Source organism: Lipotes vexillifer, unplaced genomic scaffold (genome assembly GCF_000442215.2).
Source record: "Lipotes vexillifer unplaced genomic scaffold, Lipotes_vexillifer_v1.1 scaffold896, whole genome shotgun sequence".
Classification (NCBI taxonomy): Eukaryota; Metazoa; Chordata; class Mammalia; order Artiodactyla; family Lipotidae; genus Lipotes; species Lipotes vexillifer.
In genome coordinates this window covers 1,293,646-1,310,743 of record NW_006778096.1, presented here as the reverse complement: position 1 = coordinate 1,310,743, position 17,098 = coordinate 1,293,646, and the positions used below count along the sequence as shown (strand labels likewise).

General features: G+C 38.9%; 1 protein-coding gene across 1 annotated transcript in view; it reads right to left on the bottom strand.

The window, feature by feature from the left end:
* The window catches only part of CDH6 (cadherin 6), a 128,963-nt gene that overhangs the window by 19,338 nt on the left and 92,527 nt on the right, over positions 1 to 17,098 (bottom strand). The window contains exons 3-5 of the mRNA XM_007451410.1: positions 6,573 to 6,867; positions 3,032 to 3,151; positions 849 to 1,016 (exon numbers count right to left, since the gene is read on the bottom strand). Of these exons, the coding sequence (XP_007451472.1) occupies positions 849 to 1,016; positions 3,032 to 3,151; positions 6,573 to 6,867 (583 nt within the window). The remainder of the gene's footprint in view (positions 1 to 848; positions 1,017 to 3,031; positions 3,152 to 6,572; positions 6,868 to 17,098) is intronic.

Here is a 17,098-nt window from a genome sequence, read left to right as displayed (position 1 = left end):
TCCTGCTGATCTGTGTGTATCTCCATTATAAAAGAAGCCCTTATTAGCTGACCAGCTTTACAAAAGGGCCACGCTTGAGTAAGTGGGTTTTCTACTTAATGATGGCAGCTATTTTCTCCTGGAAGACAGGATTCAGGTAGTTTTCTTAGGAAATCATAGTCAGAAAGGAATTTTGATCCTGGAAGAAAAATGACATTAAAACCAGTACCTACTTGAGGTCTCTAAGTGAAAGGGTCAAGTGTACTGCTTGAGACAGAGTGGGCATTTATGAATGCTGCTTTCTCCTTTATCTTCCTTCTTACCTAATCATGAGCGTTAAAGATTTTAGAGATGACTTTTGGTATCTCAATTAACCATAATATAGAAAACTATTTATGATTACAAATGGATTAAGTAAATAGTTATTTCCACAGTTGTATTTTTAGAAACAGTAAAATGATAAGTCCTCCCCTTGCAAAGCCTCGTGAGGTCTTGAGGGAGATTACACGCCTGATTAAATTCACAAAATATAAAGTCAAATTTTTCCTAACAAATAGCAGCATGCTTGTATACATATGTTCTGCACAAGCATATTTATGCCTTGTGGTAGTCTTATTAATAAGGAAAAATAAAACAATGATGTTGCTTTTATAATAACAGCCATATCAGACTATCGCTTAGCTAATTACCAACAAATGTTCACGTATACTGAGCATCAGTGTTGTCAACTCATTTTAATAAATGTGCCAGTTCTTACTAAGTTCACTAACTTTGGCAATTAATAATAATAATGGGAAATAAATATCATTCTTAAAGTTACAGTTTTACAAAAGTGCACTGAAGACACTCATTCAATCAAATGTTCCTACTCTGGGGAAACCGGGGAGGGTTGTCATTGACATCCGTCAGCGTGATGTTCACTGTGGTGGTCCCAGACAATCCCCCCATCTGTCCACCCATATCCTTGGCTTGAATCACCACTTGGTACTGCTCCCTGTTTTCACGATCCATGTTGAGCAAGGCTGTCTTGATGATACCTATGGATATGAAGTTCAGAAATGGAAAGGGATATATTAAAAATACTTTACAAAATCATTTATTTATGCAAACAAACATAGATTGTCACCCACGATATGCGTAACACTGTGCAGGTGTCATGGGTGACCATAAAGATGATTGATTATAGGTAGCCTTCGTACTGAAGGAAATTAAACCCACATAGGGGAGGTAGATACATAGATACATTAAAAAAAGCATACACCTATGATGCAAGGAGAATGAAAACAAGTACAATTCACATCCTGCAATAGTGCAGACTGTAAGTGGTATAAATATTAAGTGTTATAAGATGACACAGCAAAATATAACTTGGCGTGTGGCACAGTGCTATACTACTGTAGCTGCTTGATAAAGGACACTAGGTGCATTATGAGGAAATTAATAAAGTCATATATACTTGAACTGACTCCTGAGTTTCACATTACCGAATTAACTAATTCCTCAGCAAATATACCCACCATAATGAATGTTCTGAGGATCTTCTAAACCACAAAACTGTGGTCTTATAAAAACACAGCATCAGTTGTCTCATAATGATCATCTTGTATGATCCTAGAGAATTTTTTCCCTAAAGCTGACGTGAACTTTAGTTCAACAGGTCCCAGCAGTGACCAACATTCTTCAGTTAGGTAAAATTTGTCTCTGTTGTTAGGTAGTTATAAAAGAATTAGTTTAAAGAACTTCTAAAAGTTTGTCTAATTTCTATGTAAGGCTTAAGCTTAAATTAGCAGCATTCTTTCAAAAATCACTGGAGAAGGCTTTATAACCTTCTCAGGTGGCACATTCCAGTGCTTAGTGACTAGTGAAGCTGAAAATATCTTTTTCTATTTTTAACAAGAATACCTCAGACAACAGGTAGGAATGAGTGCCTCAATTTCATTCCTGCAGTGCTGGCTTCAGTGAAAGGGAAGCTGCTTTCTGTTCTCCAGATAATAGTATTTCTCTATTTAAACACAGGAGGTCACGTTAGCCTTCTGTCCTTTAAGTTGAATAATTCTAATTTTTCATCCTCATTGTTTTCAAACTCAACATTTTCTTTTTCCTTGGGATTCTTTCTAAGTTCACTGCACCTCTTACATCGATTTCCAACTGGATGTAGTAACCTAGAAAGGTTTTGATTTCTATTAACAATAATGGATGCTTAAAAATCGTATAAAAGGAACTCTACTCCTATTATGACAGCAAAAATATATGTAGAATTTACTATACGATACAAGTGATATTTATTAAAAGACAGTTCATCATAAGATAGTATGCTACTCTGTGGAGATAGTGCAGAAAAATGAGATGTTGAAAAAGGATTCCATTAAGGCAATCCATTTTGTTTTTTAGGGCAGTAGCAGTTAGGATAAGCTAGACAACGTGACAACAAAAGTAAAATTTCACTGGTTTAACAGAACTGTAGTGCTCTGTGCAGGCCAGTAAGAAGCTCTGCTCATGAAAACCCTTAGACATTCAGGATGGAGACCCACTCGATACTGGTTTCCATCCATGGTCACTGTGGCAAGAGGAAGGGAACGTGGTAGATTGTGCACCAAGTCTAAAAGTTTCGCTTGGAAATGACTCCTATCACTGCTACATTTTATTGGCCCAAATAAATCACGTGGCTACATCTAGCTTCCCAGCAGGGTAGAGAGATGCAACCCTACTAAATAACTAGAAAAGGAAGAATCAGAATACGTATAAACAGCCCTACTGGCTATCAGAAGGGGTTGGCCTTTTAGCTTCGTCTCAAACTGGAAAAGAGAATAAAACAATGTGTAATTTTTCTGAATCTCCTCTGAATAAACATGGTGGATGAAAGATCCATTGTCAGATTTCTTGCTTAAAATGACCTGAATGCCATATTTACAAGTGTATCACTGGTGTTGGGGAGATGAATCTAAGAAAATTCAATCACACTGATTGTTTTTATTAAAAAATATGCTAGCTCATTTGAGCATGTCAATTAAAATTACAGACTGTAAAAAGAAGATACAAAAGGAATTCTAACCTGTTTCTGATTCAACTGAAAAATAGGGCTGCCCCTGTAGGATGCTATAGACAATTTTAGCACTGTTTCCGTACGTTGGATCATCAGCGTCAGTTGCAGTAACTTGGACAACAAATGTGCCTGTAATGACAGAAACATGAATTGAAAATAAATTAAGGGTTAATGACGGGTCCTTGATACCCACACATAAGGAAAAAACACAATCTTACTTCTACAGAAAACTATCATGGCAAGGGAGTGAAGAACTACAGTGGGATGCTAGGCTAAAAAGCCTTGGATTTCTCACTCTGAAGAAATGTGATCAACATTCATAAATATTGTAAGGATTAAATTAAAAGGAAGCACGGGAATGATCATGACTTTGGGTGTAACTGATTCCAGCCCATCTCCAAGGGTGAGATTTGATTGGATTCTTGCTACGGCAATTCTTTCAAGTTATCTAGGCCTAAATCTATTGGCATCTCGCACTATTTTTTCTACAAGGATTAGTGTAGGTATTGTTTAATCAGGGGGCCATTCGTGATTTTGCTGGAAATTTGCAGTGTCATAGGTGCTTTTACTCCTGGACTAGAACGTGCTGATGTGGAGCCTGCAAATGCAGTAGCTATTTTGTGATCTTAGCAATGCCAGCCTGAGTACCAAGCTGAATAGGACAGAAAGTTACAGAGAAATATCTAGAACACAAATCAAACTATGTTCAAAGTCCACTTTACTTTTGGACTTAAGTAATGTGACCGATAAATACTTCCATTGTTTAAAGTAATTTGAATTGTGCTTTCTGTTACTTACAAATAAAAGCATCCTAAGTGATAAATCTGTCTGATAATTCTAAGAGGTTGAAAGACCTCGAACCTTATGAAAAGTAGTTTTGGATTAAATAAAGAATTAATTGGAATAGCAGAGGATACACATCCAGAATTTATAATCCCCAAAGATGATTATAATTAAATGCACAAAGAAGGCTACATTGCTTTAGATTGGCATTCTTATCTTAGAGACCACAGTTAATAATAACCTTCAAAGTATCCTAACCCCCAAGAAATTCCATGCAAACTTTTATGTGTATGCCTACATGTATATTACAATGAGGAGAAGTTCCATGGACTTTATCTGATTCTCAAAGTGGTCTGTGACTTCCAAAAAGGGTAAGACCCTCTGATTAAGATCATTTTATGGCTGACTTTTGGTATTCATATTAGACAAAGAGTAAGCATACTGCTAGAATTGTCCTGTCCATGAACAGGGCAGGGAAGTCACATTTAGGGAATATTAGAATTTTTACATTGCTTTTGTAATATCTAACCAGTTCCATTTATTGAACAAATATACTGTACTGTGTTAGGGTTGGATGCTCTGGATGTAGCATGTTGATGCATGAGATAGAGCACCCGTCCTTGTAATTTGACAAGGTATGTAGGGTAAATGAGAGCATATGATTTTAAAGCGAGGAGTAGTAGAAGTCAACAAACACCTACGTTCTTATTTGACATCAATACAAAATTTGATTGCTTTTAGAATATGGTTATCTGGATACTTTGAGTGCCTATTAGGTGCCAGATGTGGTACTGGGGGTCTGCACTTGTTTTCTCCTTTCATTCTTATGATAAGGGTTAGGAGTTGATGTTTATTATTTCTTTTTTATATATATGGAACTGGAGGATCAGAGACATCAAGTCATATATTTACCTAAGGCCACATTGCTGCTTATTAGTAGGGATAGTTTCAAACTTAGGTCTGTTTGTTGTCAAAGTCCTTTTTTTTTTTTTTTCCCCCCCGGTACGCGGGCCTCCCACCGCTGTGGCCCCTCCCGTTGCGGAGCTCCCGCTCCGGACGCGCAGGCTCAGCGGCCATGGCTCACGGGCCCAGCCGCTCCGTGGCATGTGGGATCTTCCCGGACCGGGGCACGAGCCCGTGTCCCCTGCATCGGCAGGCGGACTCTCAACCACTGCGCCACCAGGGAAGCCCCGAAGTCCATTTTTACTACCTTGTTATTGTCCCACTACCTTCATGTAATTCCTTTGGGATGCCTTTACTATCACAATAATGACATGTTAATTTATGATAATGATGAATGTCAACATAACTGTGCCTGTGTGCAGATTGGAAAAAGGCTTCTCTTCCTCAAGACGTGTTACTGCCAGCTACCCTCAAATATTTATAAAACATATTTAATTCTATAATGACTTCAAGAGTACGCTGCCCCTTATATTGTGCAGTTACACTTTGCACATCTGGTGCTGATGACCAGGCTGTCCTTCATTAATTCTTCCTGCCCTTTACCACGTAGAGGAAAAATATTTTTCCTAACAAATCTTCCTCTTAAAAGAATTCTAATCCTCCTCTTAACTTTGGTGATGATTTGTGATTTTTCTAACAAAAAGTGACTTCAAGGGCTTCCCTGGTGGCGCGGTGGTTGAGAGTCCGCCTGCCGATGCAGGGAACACGGGTTCGTGCCCCGGTCCGGGAGGATCCCACATGCCGCGGAGCGGCTGGGCCCGTGAGCCATGGCCGCGGAGCCTGCGCGTCCGGAGCCTGTGCTCCGCAATGGGAGAGGCCACAACAGAGGCCCGCGTACCGCAAAAAATAAAAAAAATAAAAAGTGACTTCAAGTAATGAGATGAGTAACTTCTTCATGGGAAAAATTGAGATGTTTTATAATCATTTCCGTAGATTATGTATTTTCCAAGTCTTGGAATTGTGAACTGAAATGTCTCTGATATCTGACTCGCAGAATTATGGAAATGTTTTTTATTATGTAATTTAGCCCTTTTGAACTTGACACTGAAGATAACTTAAAATAACCCTTTACACAATAGTTGAACATTTGTCATTGTCTCCCCTGAAGTGTTTTAATGTGGCGGACAGTGATGTCAGTAGGATTTTTTTCTTAATTTAAATTCTGTTTACCTTTTCCCAATTTAAGCAAATTAAATGCACACGTATTAACTTTAAAATTGGTAGTAGAATTGTGCACAAAATATTAATTTACCATATTAATGTCATGAAAGTCTCTTAATTTCTACCACTTAGTAAAGAACATATCCTCTAGACATCGTCTGCATATTGTTTATGGATTTTAAAAAAAGTTTTCTTTGAGTCTCTCTCTCAAATATAATTGCTCTTTAGTCTGGACTGTAAATTCAGGGCTTTTGTTTTCCACTGGGGAGATCCTTACCTGAAGCCTAATACCACTATGGGCTAAGAGAAATAGAGAGGGCTGCTGCCTTTCAGTCCAAGAAATAAAGTGGGCATTTTGAGTGGGAGAGGAATTAGATGAAATGGTCTCTCCTCCCTCCCCCTCTCACCCTGCCACTTTTCATACCCTAATCACTAGAGGAAATGCTGTTTTCTTAAAAATAATAAGACTAGAGTAATATTAGGAGACACCGGTGCACTTACAAAAAGGACATAAATGGACTGTTTGAAACACAATGCTTCTAGAATTTAGCAGCTAAGTTCATTCAATTCAGCAAATTTCACTCATAGGACTTGTTATTCAGTTGATGTACTAGAGGAAATGGTTGAATCACATCTCACTCACCGACATCAGACATTTCAGGAACAGTGGCCGTGTAAACCTCCTTGGTGAATATTGGTTCATTGTCATTGATGTCATGGATCTTGATGATGAATTCAGACTCGGGCTCCACGGGTCTCCCTGTTTTTCTGTTTATGGCCTGAGCTCGAAGGGTGTAAACAGGTTTTTCTTCCCTGTCCAGCCTCTTGGTGGCCTGTATATCCCCTGTGTTTTCATTGATAATGAAGAGATCTCCTGCTCCATCTCCTGAAAGGATATATTTAAGTGATCCATCTCCTCTATCCTGGTCTGAATGTAACTAGTGTAGAAAAAAAAATTAAAGAAAGTAAAAGTCAAGCATGTGATCCTAAACTGTTTGTCTTTATGATGCAATGCTATGTTAACTTTCATTCAAGTCTTTCTAAGGGTTGCAGATTTTTTTCTTTTACTATTTACTTAAATCCTCAGTAGTAAATGCCATACATTAATGAACATGTTTCCTTATAATCACAGAGATTTCCAGAAGTGGAACAGAGGTTGGATAAAATTTAGTAATCCTGATTTTGAAGAATGGAAAACTAAAGGCCAGAGCAATAGTAAGATGCCCAAGGACATATAGGCCTGGCTGGAACGAAACTATTTTCACTACAGCTTTCAGATCTATTAATACACTCTCCCCCTCACTTTTATGTACACAGATACACTAGACAAGCAATATACTACTGAGAAAAGGATTTTGGTGTTTGAATCAGTGTACATTTTGCCTCTACACATTGCTATCTTGGTGAATTTAGGAAAGCTAGTCAATCTTCTTGATTCTAATATGATGGAGATTATAGTCAATTTTCTAGGAAGATGTGAAATTTGTTTATGAAATTCAACTCAAAGTGTTTGAGAAACATCTTAAGTGCTGCCAGGAACAATGCCTTGAAACCACCCTGACTAGGTAATTTACAAGATAAATTGGAATAAGAATTTACAAGATAAATTGGAATAAGACAAATTTATAAGATAAACTGGAAAAGAATATTTAACACATATTTTAGTTTAATATGGGAAAGGACCTTCTAAAAGATTAGATTGAATAGTCTGCCTTAGGAAGCAGTGGGTTCTCTGTTCCTGAAGGTCATCAAGCAGAGGCTCTGATAAGATTAACAGCCAGTGAAATGGGTCAGGGTAAAGGGTTGCGGTCATGAACGTGTGAAGATACCACTGAAGTGAAGAGGGCGATCCTAACTTGGAAAAGTAGCCCATGGGTTACTTATCCTGAACTTTATATCCACTCTATTGACTTCCCTGTTGTTTCTTTAGTTCCCTTTTCCCCACCTCAGCAAAAGTTTAGGCAGTATCTCATAGGTCTTCTGATAACCTAACTCTATTCACAATTTTTTTCAAAAAGTGCTTTTTACCAAGGAGAACTGTTTTCAGATCTCAGTTGTAAGTGTCAGCTACTTACAGACAAGTCAGCTTTAATGGCTAGTAGGACCCTGTGGGGCCCTCCTGGGTACAAAAGCCCCTCTGTGCTTCCTGTTTCTTGTTTGTAGAGAAAGGCTTTAGTCTCCTAGGTCTTTCCTGAGTTCCAAAGAGCAGACTCAAGCATTTACTAATTAGGTAAGTGAGGGAATGCAGAAACAACGGAAAAGCAAATAGTTCAGTGATAAAACAGAGTCCTAGTTCCTCCTGAAGAGATATACATAACAATCTGACATATATTTTTGAGTTCTGCAGAAACTAAGCTCCCACACACAAGGTAGAGGATGGTGATTACATGTTACCACAAGCATGCAGACACCAGATTCAGAAGGTTGATGATTATGATTCCTGACACATCACCCTGTTACCTCACCACCAACCAGTCAGAAGAAGGTCCATGAGCTGCAATCCTCATGCCAAATGTTGCCTTTAAAAACCCTTTCCTGAAAGCCATTGGGGAGTTTGGGTCTTTTGAGCATGAGCTGGCCATTCTCCTTGCTTGGTGCCCCCAATAAACACTGTACTTTCCTTCATTACAACCTGGTGTCAGTAGATTGGCTTTGCTGTGCAGCAGGTGAGCAGACCCAAGTTCTGTTTGGCAAGAATCTCTACCTTATTTCGACTCTGTCTAAGTTGAGTATAGGCTATGTTACAACAGTAATGGCAACAACAGCAGCAGGTAAACCATCTCTGTGTTCCTTGATTGATACTGCATGGAATGTTCAGAGTAATGTTTACAAACACATTTGAAAATAGAGTCTCGGGGGAAAAAGGGACTTAAAAAATATGTAACCCAGCCTTTCTAAAAGTATGTCCCCTGGAATATCATTTACACAAAATGCTGAGGAAAAAGCGTTCTGTGGCCCAATAATTTTGGGAAATACTTCATATTCTGCCTCTTTCTTAGTGCCCATTAACTTAGGAAAGGCTGTGAGTACCTATAGTCCACAACTGTACTAAACATCATTTAATCTAGCTTTCCTGAACTTTCTTATGTAATGAATCCTTTTTGGGTGTGATCCGTATCGATATTCCCCAAAACAGTTTTCCAGGAAACTCATTTTGGGAAACATGAGATAATTGAATCCATCACTGCAAGAGTCAAGAAAACTGAGGCTCCCATATGTAGTGTTTCCCAAATCACACAGCTCATGTGAGAGTCAGATTAGAACCTGAGTGCAAGAAGAGGCTTATAGATTATGACTAATAATTATGATTATTAGCTCTTAGTTCACAATAAACAGGTTTTTGCTTTTGACTTTGAGAACTTTGTTCTGAGGACTTTGAAAACCCAATTTTACAAACACATGGTATCTCTAAGGTAAAATCTGTTATCAAAAGCCAGTATTCTTCTATCAGGTGGCCATTGCTATCTTTCCACATGATTTATTATATTCTGCATTCCACTAGATTATAGACTCCCCTCAGCCGGTTCTTTCATCACTTTCAATATGTAGTTGTTGCACAATTAGCAGGTGAATACCACATTGGATCACAAGATTTATTCAGGTAAAAGTAATCAGAAACTTATTTTTAGCTGTCAGGAGAGACCATTTCGATGACTTATAGAACAAACACCAAGACAATATAAAAGGGCAGTGAAGATGCCAACTAAGAGCGTGAACAGGGATTGCTCTGCAGATCCCAATTCTGATTTATCGATATTTGAAAACTAATGGGAAAATGCATCTCTTCACTCAGGCATTGTATAATAATAAAACAATTTAACCTCATCCCCCTCCCAGTGTAGTGTCTGCATCTGATGGAGCACACAGAATAGAAACCTCCAGAAGCCTTTGTGTGCTCTTTCCCCCTCTACTCCCCTTTCTCTTCTTGGGGAAAAGAGGAAACATAAGACATCAGTGCAAGTGAAAGCCGTGGTGACAAGCAGACGTTATGGGTTTATTGAGCTCTTAGAGTTTAATTGGATTTTTTTCTTTTGTGATGTCATTCATCATGGCCACTGTAAAAGGCAGAAGTTAAACAACAACAAATAAAAGGTTGTACGCTGCCCGAGGCATGTTTTTACTAATTTCAGTTTAATGTGGCTGTTCCATTAAGTTTAATCATCTGGCTCACTTTTAACGATTCACCATCAAGTAAAAATTACCCCCTTCCCTCGGAAAGTCACATTTCACCTGGGGCTCGCAGGACGAAGCTCTTGGTCTTTGCTTGTTTTTCTGTTGACTTATCATTACTTTTTGAAGTGTAGCATCTTGACAACTAAATACAAGGATCTGAGGTTGTAGATATGGCCCCATTGCAGGCATCACTAAAGCAGTGCCAGTATCTTTTTATCTGCTACGTATGCCACCTCCCAACTTGATTTTGTCTCTAATTCAAAGGTATAACACTAACTGTACAGATTTTTAGTGGTTTATGGAGCTAGTTAATGCTGCCCCATTACCCCCATTCCCTGTGTGTCACTGAGTCACTTGTCTTAAGTCAGTAACCAAACTGAATCTTCTAAGCATATGCATCGTTGAGACAAGAAAGCAGAGTTTAAACAGAAGTTTACCTACATGGCACATCTGGAAGTACCTACAACAGCCTGAAAGGGGCTTAGGGAAGGAATTATGTGATTTTTTTTTTGCTGAAATAAAAAAATGGGTTATGACTAATATGCTCATAGAGTGTAATGTGGCCCTTTAAGAAATGTAATGATTGCTAATCTGAAATGTTATAAGAATCAGAGAACAGCTGTGGTGAAAAGATGTTGTCTGATTGGGATTGAAGTGTAGAAACTGGAGTTACAGCAGAGAGAACACCTTGGTGCTAAATAGATTGAATATTATTTTAAATTGGGAAAATAAATTTACAATCAACTTAAGACAAATTGAAGCTTAACTGAATTCAATATGTATATGTATATATGAGTGTGTATATACATACATCTCTCTACATAATGCATGTGTACATAATGCTAATAAATATGCTTAATGTAAAAATCGTGAAGAGCTTGTTAGGTAGGGTTTATGTCAGGAAGAAGTTTCTTGACGTACATGGCAGGGATTAGGAGTAGATTCTGTTTCAGAGATCATAGGGGTAGGTAAATAAAAATATCTTTTTTTTCTTTCTTTCTTTTTTTTCTTTTGCGGTATGCGGGCCTCTCACTGTTGTGGCCTCTCCCGTTGCGGAGCACAGGCTCCGGATGCGCAGGCTCAGCGGCCATGGCTCACGGGCCCAGCCGCTCCGCGGCATGTGGGATCTTCCCGGACCGGGGCACGAACCCACGTCCCCTGCATCGGCAGGCGGACTCTCAACCACTGTGCCACCAGGGAAGCCCTAAAAATATCTTTTAATAAAATTTTATATTACATATTTTAATATGCTGTATTTGGATGTTAATGATTATTATGAGTTAACTAATTTATATTTATATTTAATTTATTTTTTTTTTACAAGTTAAAATGCTGAGGGCAGCATATTTTTGTGGCAGGTTGTTGGAACTAGACATGCAAATTCTCAGGGCCCATCTACCTCCAGAATCAGAAACTCAAAGGGTGTTGCCCAACAATCTGTGTTTTAAGAAGCCCTCCGGGTGATTCTGATGAGAGCTCAAGTTTGAGAATCACTGCCTTAACTAGTACAATCGTAATGCATGCATGGTCTTGGGCAAGGGAAAGAAATGGGTATGTAGTAGTCAGGTAACCTTGGGGAACTTAGTTAATTTCTCCAAGTCTTATCTCCCTCATCTACATAAGAATAATACCATACTTAGTTTACAGGTAGGTTGCTCTGAAAATTAATAAAACAATGTATGTAAAATGCTTAACAGAAGGCCTAGCTCAGAGATATGCATCAATAAATGATTCTTACATCACAAACAGGAAGTATTCAGAAGGTGGATTTTGAAGGTGGAAACATTTGGGTCTGAATTCTGACTTTCCTATTAATCAACTAAATTAATTAAGTTATCATACTTTTCATAGGTCATCTTTAAGACAAAACTCAAAATAATTAATTTTGCCAGATATTCCTCTTCTACTTGTCCATTAAATGTGGATATTCCTTAGGCCTATGTCTTAGGTCCTTGTCTTTCCTCATTTCACATACTCTCTCCAAATGAGATTATCTATTTTCATGGATTAAACTATTATCTCTGTGCCATTATTGTCCAAATCTCTATATATCCTCAGGACAGACATTTTCGTGAGATACAGAGTCAAGGATACAGTGATTCCCAGGCAAGTCTCTTGGACAACTCACACTCAGTACTCCCCAGTTGACGTCATTACCTTCTCTCCCAAACCATTCTTCCTCTTGTATGTCCCATCTCTGTAAGGACCACCAGAGAGTCACCCTAGAACCTTCCTTCTGCCTCCATCTCCAAATTCATTAGGCCCCTAACTCCTGCCAATTCTACCTCTTACCTATATCTTGACTCACCGCCTACTTGTCTCCATTCCCACTGGTGCCACCCTGGTCCAATTCACCACATTTCTCTTTGACCTATTGCAATGAGGCTCTCTGAACACACACTCAGTCTTGCTTCCTTTCCATCTATTTTCCTTTCTGTGACTAGATGAACTTAAACAACACCATCAACAACTTTCAAGATACCACTCTTTTCTAACTGAATCCTTCAGTGTTTTCTCTTTACTCTTGGGATAAGGCCCCTAGCCCCACTCAGCATGGCCTCCAAAGTCCACCACAGTGTCTGCCCCTCTCTTTACCTTCATCAGCCATCATTCTCTCCTTGACACTCTTTGTTCTAGTGTACTGTATGTACTGCAGTTGGTTGAAGATACATTAGACTCTTTCATATCTAGGCCTCCTTGCATGTGGTCCCCTTGGTGTAAAGTCCTTTTGAACACCTTCACCTGGTTAATCCAGTTCATACATCAGGTCTTTGTAATCGTGATTTCCTCAGGGAAGTTCTCCCTGAGCTGCTAGTCTAAGTTATAGCCTCCTATTCTACACTCCCAATTTCTTTCCCAGTTAGCCATCAGTACATTCTCAGTTTTGTTTTGTTTTTTTTTTGGAGAATTTCACAGCTGTTTTCATGTTTCAGTCAGCAAACAGCTAGATGGCAAATTTCATGATAAAAAAAGCATCCAACCTTCCGGTTCACTTCCGTATTCTCAGCACCCAACATATCGGCACATTATAGATCTTCAATAATTAATGATTGCAAAGAAAGAAAGAATGAATGAATGTTATAAAGATAAAATTGGATAAAATATCAATAATCAATGAAGGTTTCTGGAACATAGAAGGTAATCAATAAATCTTAGTGTCCTCCACCCCCTTTCTCACTTGATTTTAGAATAATTCTATGTATCAAGAATATATGTTCCTGAAGTTGCCAGATAATTTAGCAAAATTACTACCAAACGCTAAGCACATTGTCTAATCTGAGCAGTCAGAGAGCAATTCAAGTTATCACCTCAGATATAAAAAATTTTCTTTAATAACCAATTAAACCTCAATAATAAAGCCAACCTGTATTGGATTTGTTCAGAAGAGCAGATGCTGTAAGTACCTTGACCGTAAGTGCTGTTAAGGGTGAAGAAATTTCAAGAATGAAGTTGATGGAAAATGAATGGAAAATTCTCCATTTCACAGAAACGTTGTTCTATTAAAATATAGTCTAACTGTCAACCAAGACCTTTTAAAAACACTTATTGGCCTGAAGAGCTGCATAAGGCAATGAATAAAAAGCATCTAATACCTGCCTTCTATACCTTTGCAAATTAGCCTTGGAAATACTTACCCATCCATAAAAGAAAGCAAATAAAAACAGAAATTAGACACTTCGGTATTCTTATTAAGTATTAGTTAGGAATAACAAGGTAAAGGAAACGCTAGAGAACAATACAGAGGGAACCTGTGAGTTGGACAAGGTGGAGTCAGGGGACATGTTAGCTCTTTGATGGTTTAGGAAGACTTCTTGGAGAAGGTTGGATCGCCGAGCGCAGAAAAATGGCTTGGCAACCAGTATGAGCACGTGGCATGGTTTCAAGGCTCTGTGTGGGAGAAAGTCAGAGAAGGCCTTGAGTATGTGCCTGGAATAATGAAAGCAATAAAGTCAGCTAAAATAGAAGCGTCCTTCCCTTGAGGTGCTGGGTCACCTATTTTCTCACACTGCATTCAGATGTGCACGGGAAATGCAGCTTCCTTGTTATTTCTTTCATTTTTTTAATAGCTTATCGCTCAAGCTCTAATCCCATTGAGTATTAGGAACTCCATATTAGGTTGAATATTCAGTCAATATTCAGTAATTTAGTGCAGTCCAATAAAATCTGCCTGATTCAATAATACAGCCTCTTTAGATAACTATTTTAAATAAATCCCAGTCTTTCTGGGTTTTGCTTTCTCTCTTTGCCCCTGATTCATTCCAAGATGACATCTGGGTGTATGAAGAGGAGAGACCCACATGGCACAAATCAGAGGAAAATTCGGGGCTTTTGGAGTTAAGGGCAGTCCTGTACTGCCTCTGGTCCACTGGTCTCTAGACAATAGTTCTCATCCATTACTTTCCTCAGGGGCATCTATGGTTTTGGCAAGTGGAATCACGATCTCAGCTCTCCAGGGTCCAAGGTGACTGGTCCCACCCTGCCTGCCTCCTTGGTATCACATACCCCCTGATGTCTGAGTATCACTCCTCCATTGCCCCTTGGCAAATGTGGACTTAGCCACAGGGTTGCTTTGTACTTGGTAGGTACCATCAAAGAGGTCATCCACCCTTTTCTTGCCCTGGAGAAGCCCAGGAGCTAAAAGGAGCTTCTCTTCCACCACATGATTGCCTCAAAGGGAAACGGGCAAAAACCCACTTCGTTTTCACCTTTATCCACAAACTTGCCACTGCTTCCCACTGCCCCCTTTTCCAGACTTCAGATACACTGTCTCAGGGAAGTAGGGATGACTTTAGATACACACAGGGCTGTGTGTGTTTTTGTGTTTAATAGCCAGGAATGTGAAATCCCTCCCTCAGTTTCAGGAATACCCCACCACTTAAATTTTGGTGGGAGAAAGAGACAATTCCCACCAGGGAAGACAGCGGGGGGGGGGGGGGGGGTAAGAATGACCAATAGCCCAGAGCCTGGCACCAATAACTTTTGGTAACTACATTTATAAATGGGATTCGTAAGTTTTATTCGAATTGGCCAGGCTCATCTCTTGATATGTTAAATGGGCTCTAGAAGAATCAGGACAATCTCTTTTCCTCTGACAAAACCTAGGATCAGGCTGCCTCCATCTCCCATGTTCTTTTTTGATTATACCGTGTTGCCTCTTATCATGACTAGAAAACATTATATCCTTCTATATAATATAAATAATTTGATTGATTTTTAGAACAGTGTAAATATTTTATCTTTAAAGCTTTCTCTTATATGATCAATCATTTGGCAATGGGTCTGTCTGGAATTTGGGAAAATAATAATAGCAGACATTTATGAAGCCCATCCTATGGGCCAGGAAATGTGCTGCTGTTACACAGATTATATAATTTGTTACTCATTATGACCCTTTTCCTATCACCTCAACTGATGAGGAAACTGAGGCAAGGTAAGAGTTTAGTAACTTCTCAGAATCATACAACCAACGGGAGAGGGATTGGAGTCCAGGCAGTCTGACACCATAGTCTAGTCTGTTAACTGCAACATAAATATTTTCTCTGGATATTTACATTCAGTTCTATGACATTCATTAAAGGTTTATCCTGTACCAAACAATATTTTAAGTGCTGAATTACACAGATCTATCTAATTCAGGATTTTTTGACCTCTGCACTATTAACATTTTGGGCTGGGTAACTCTATTCTGTGTATTATAAGATGTTTAGCAGCATCCCCGGCCCCCTACCCACTAGATACCTGTAGCACCTTTCAAGTTGTGACCACCAAAAATGTCTCCAGACGTTGCCAAATGTCCCCTGGGGGGCAAAATAGCCTCCTTTGAGAACCACTGATTGAATCCTATATCTATCTATCTATTAATATCATCTATCTATCTATCAATATCATCTATCTATCAATATCATCTATCTATCTATTATCTATCTATCTAATTTATCCTTCCATCTTTTTTTCCTCATTGCGTACCTTGTAACTTTAAAAATACGTTCATATAATACCGTAAAGTGCTCTGCATTTGCAGATTCCACATGACCCCACTCAATTCAATCTTTTACCTTTGCTAGATTTAATAAGCACTGAAACAGACCTTGTGTTATGTGAAGGAGAATTTTTGACAAAACTGCTAAAAGCAAAAGAATTTTAAATCTAGACTCAGAAGAAATGTATTAATTCCCTTGACATTTATCCTTTACACTCAATACCTTGAATTTAATGTCAAAAGTACCAGAGTAACTATTAAACGAACAAAACTTTAGTGCTATAATAGTTGTGGTAAGCAGAATAATGGCTCTCCCAAAGATGTTCATGTCCTAATTCCCAGAACCAGTGACTATGTTACCATACATGGCAAAAAAGACTTCACAAGTGTGATTAAGATAAAGATACCTGGATTAACCACATTAGCCCAATGGAATCACCAGGGTCCTTATAAGGGAAAGGAAGTAGGGGAGAGCTGCAGTCAAAGAAGGAAATGTGACGATGGAGCAGAGGTCAGAGAGAGAGACTGAGGTAGAGATTTGAAGATGCTATGCTGTTGTCTTTGGTGGAAGGGACCATGAACCAGGGAAGGTAGTCAGCCTCTAGAAGCTTGAAAAGACAAGGAAACGGCTTCTCCCCTACAGCCTCCAGAAAGACACCTTGCGGCACCTTGATTTTAACCTAGCGAAACCCATTTCAGGCTTTTGACCTCCAAAGCTATAAGATAATAAACTCGTACTATTTTAAGCCACTAAGTTTGTGGTAATTCATTACAGCAGCAATAGGAAACTAAGGTAGTTTTTTTGTTGTTGTTCTTTTTTTGAGGGGGGAGGATCTTAGTTCCCTGACCAGGGATCAAACCCGGGGCCATGGCAGTGAAAGTGCCGAGTCCTAACCACTGGACCGCCAGGGAAGTCCCACTAAGGTAGTTCTTTACCTTTGGAGTTCAAGGTGAGCTGGAACTGCATGTGGTCCTTCAAGAATTTCAGTGAAGAAAGAAGAAAACTACTTGGTGAA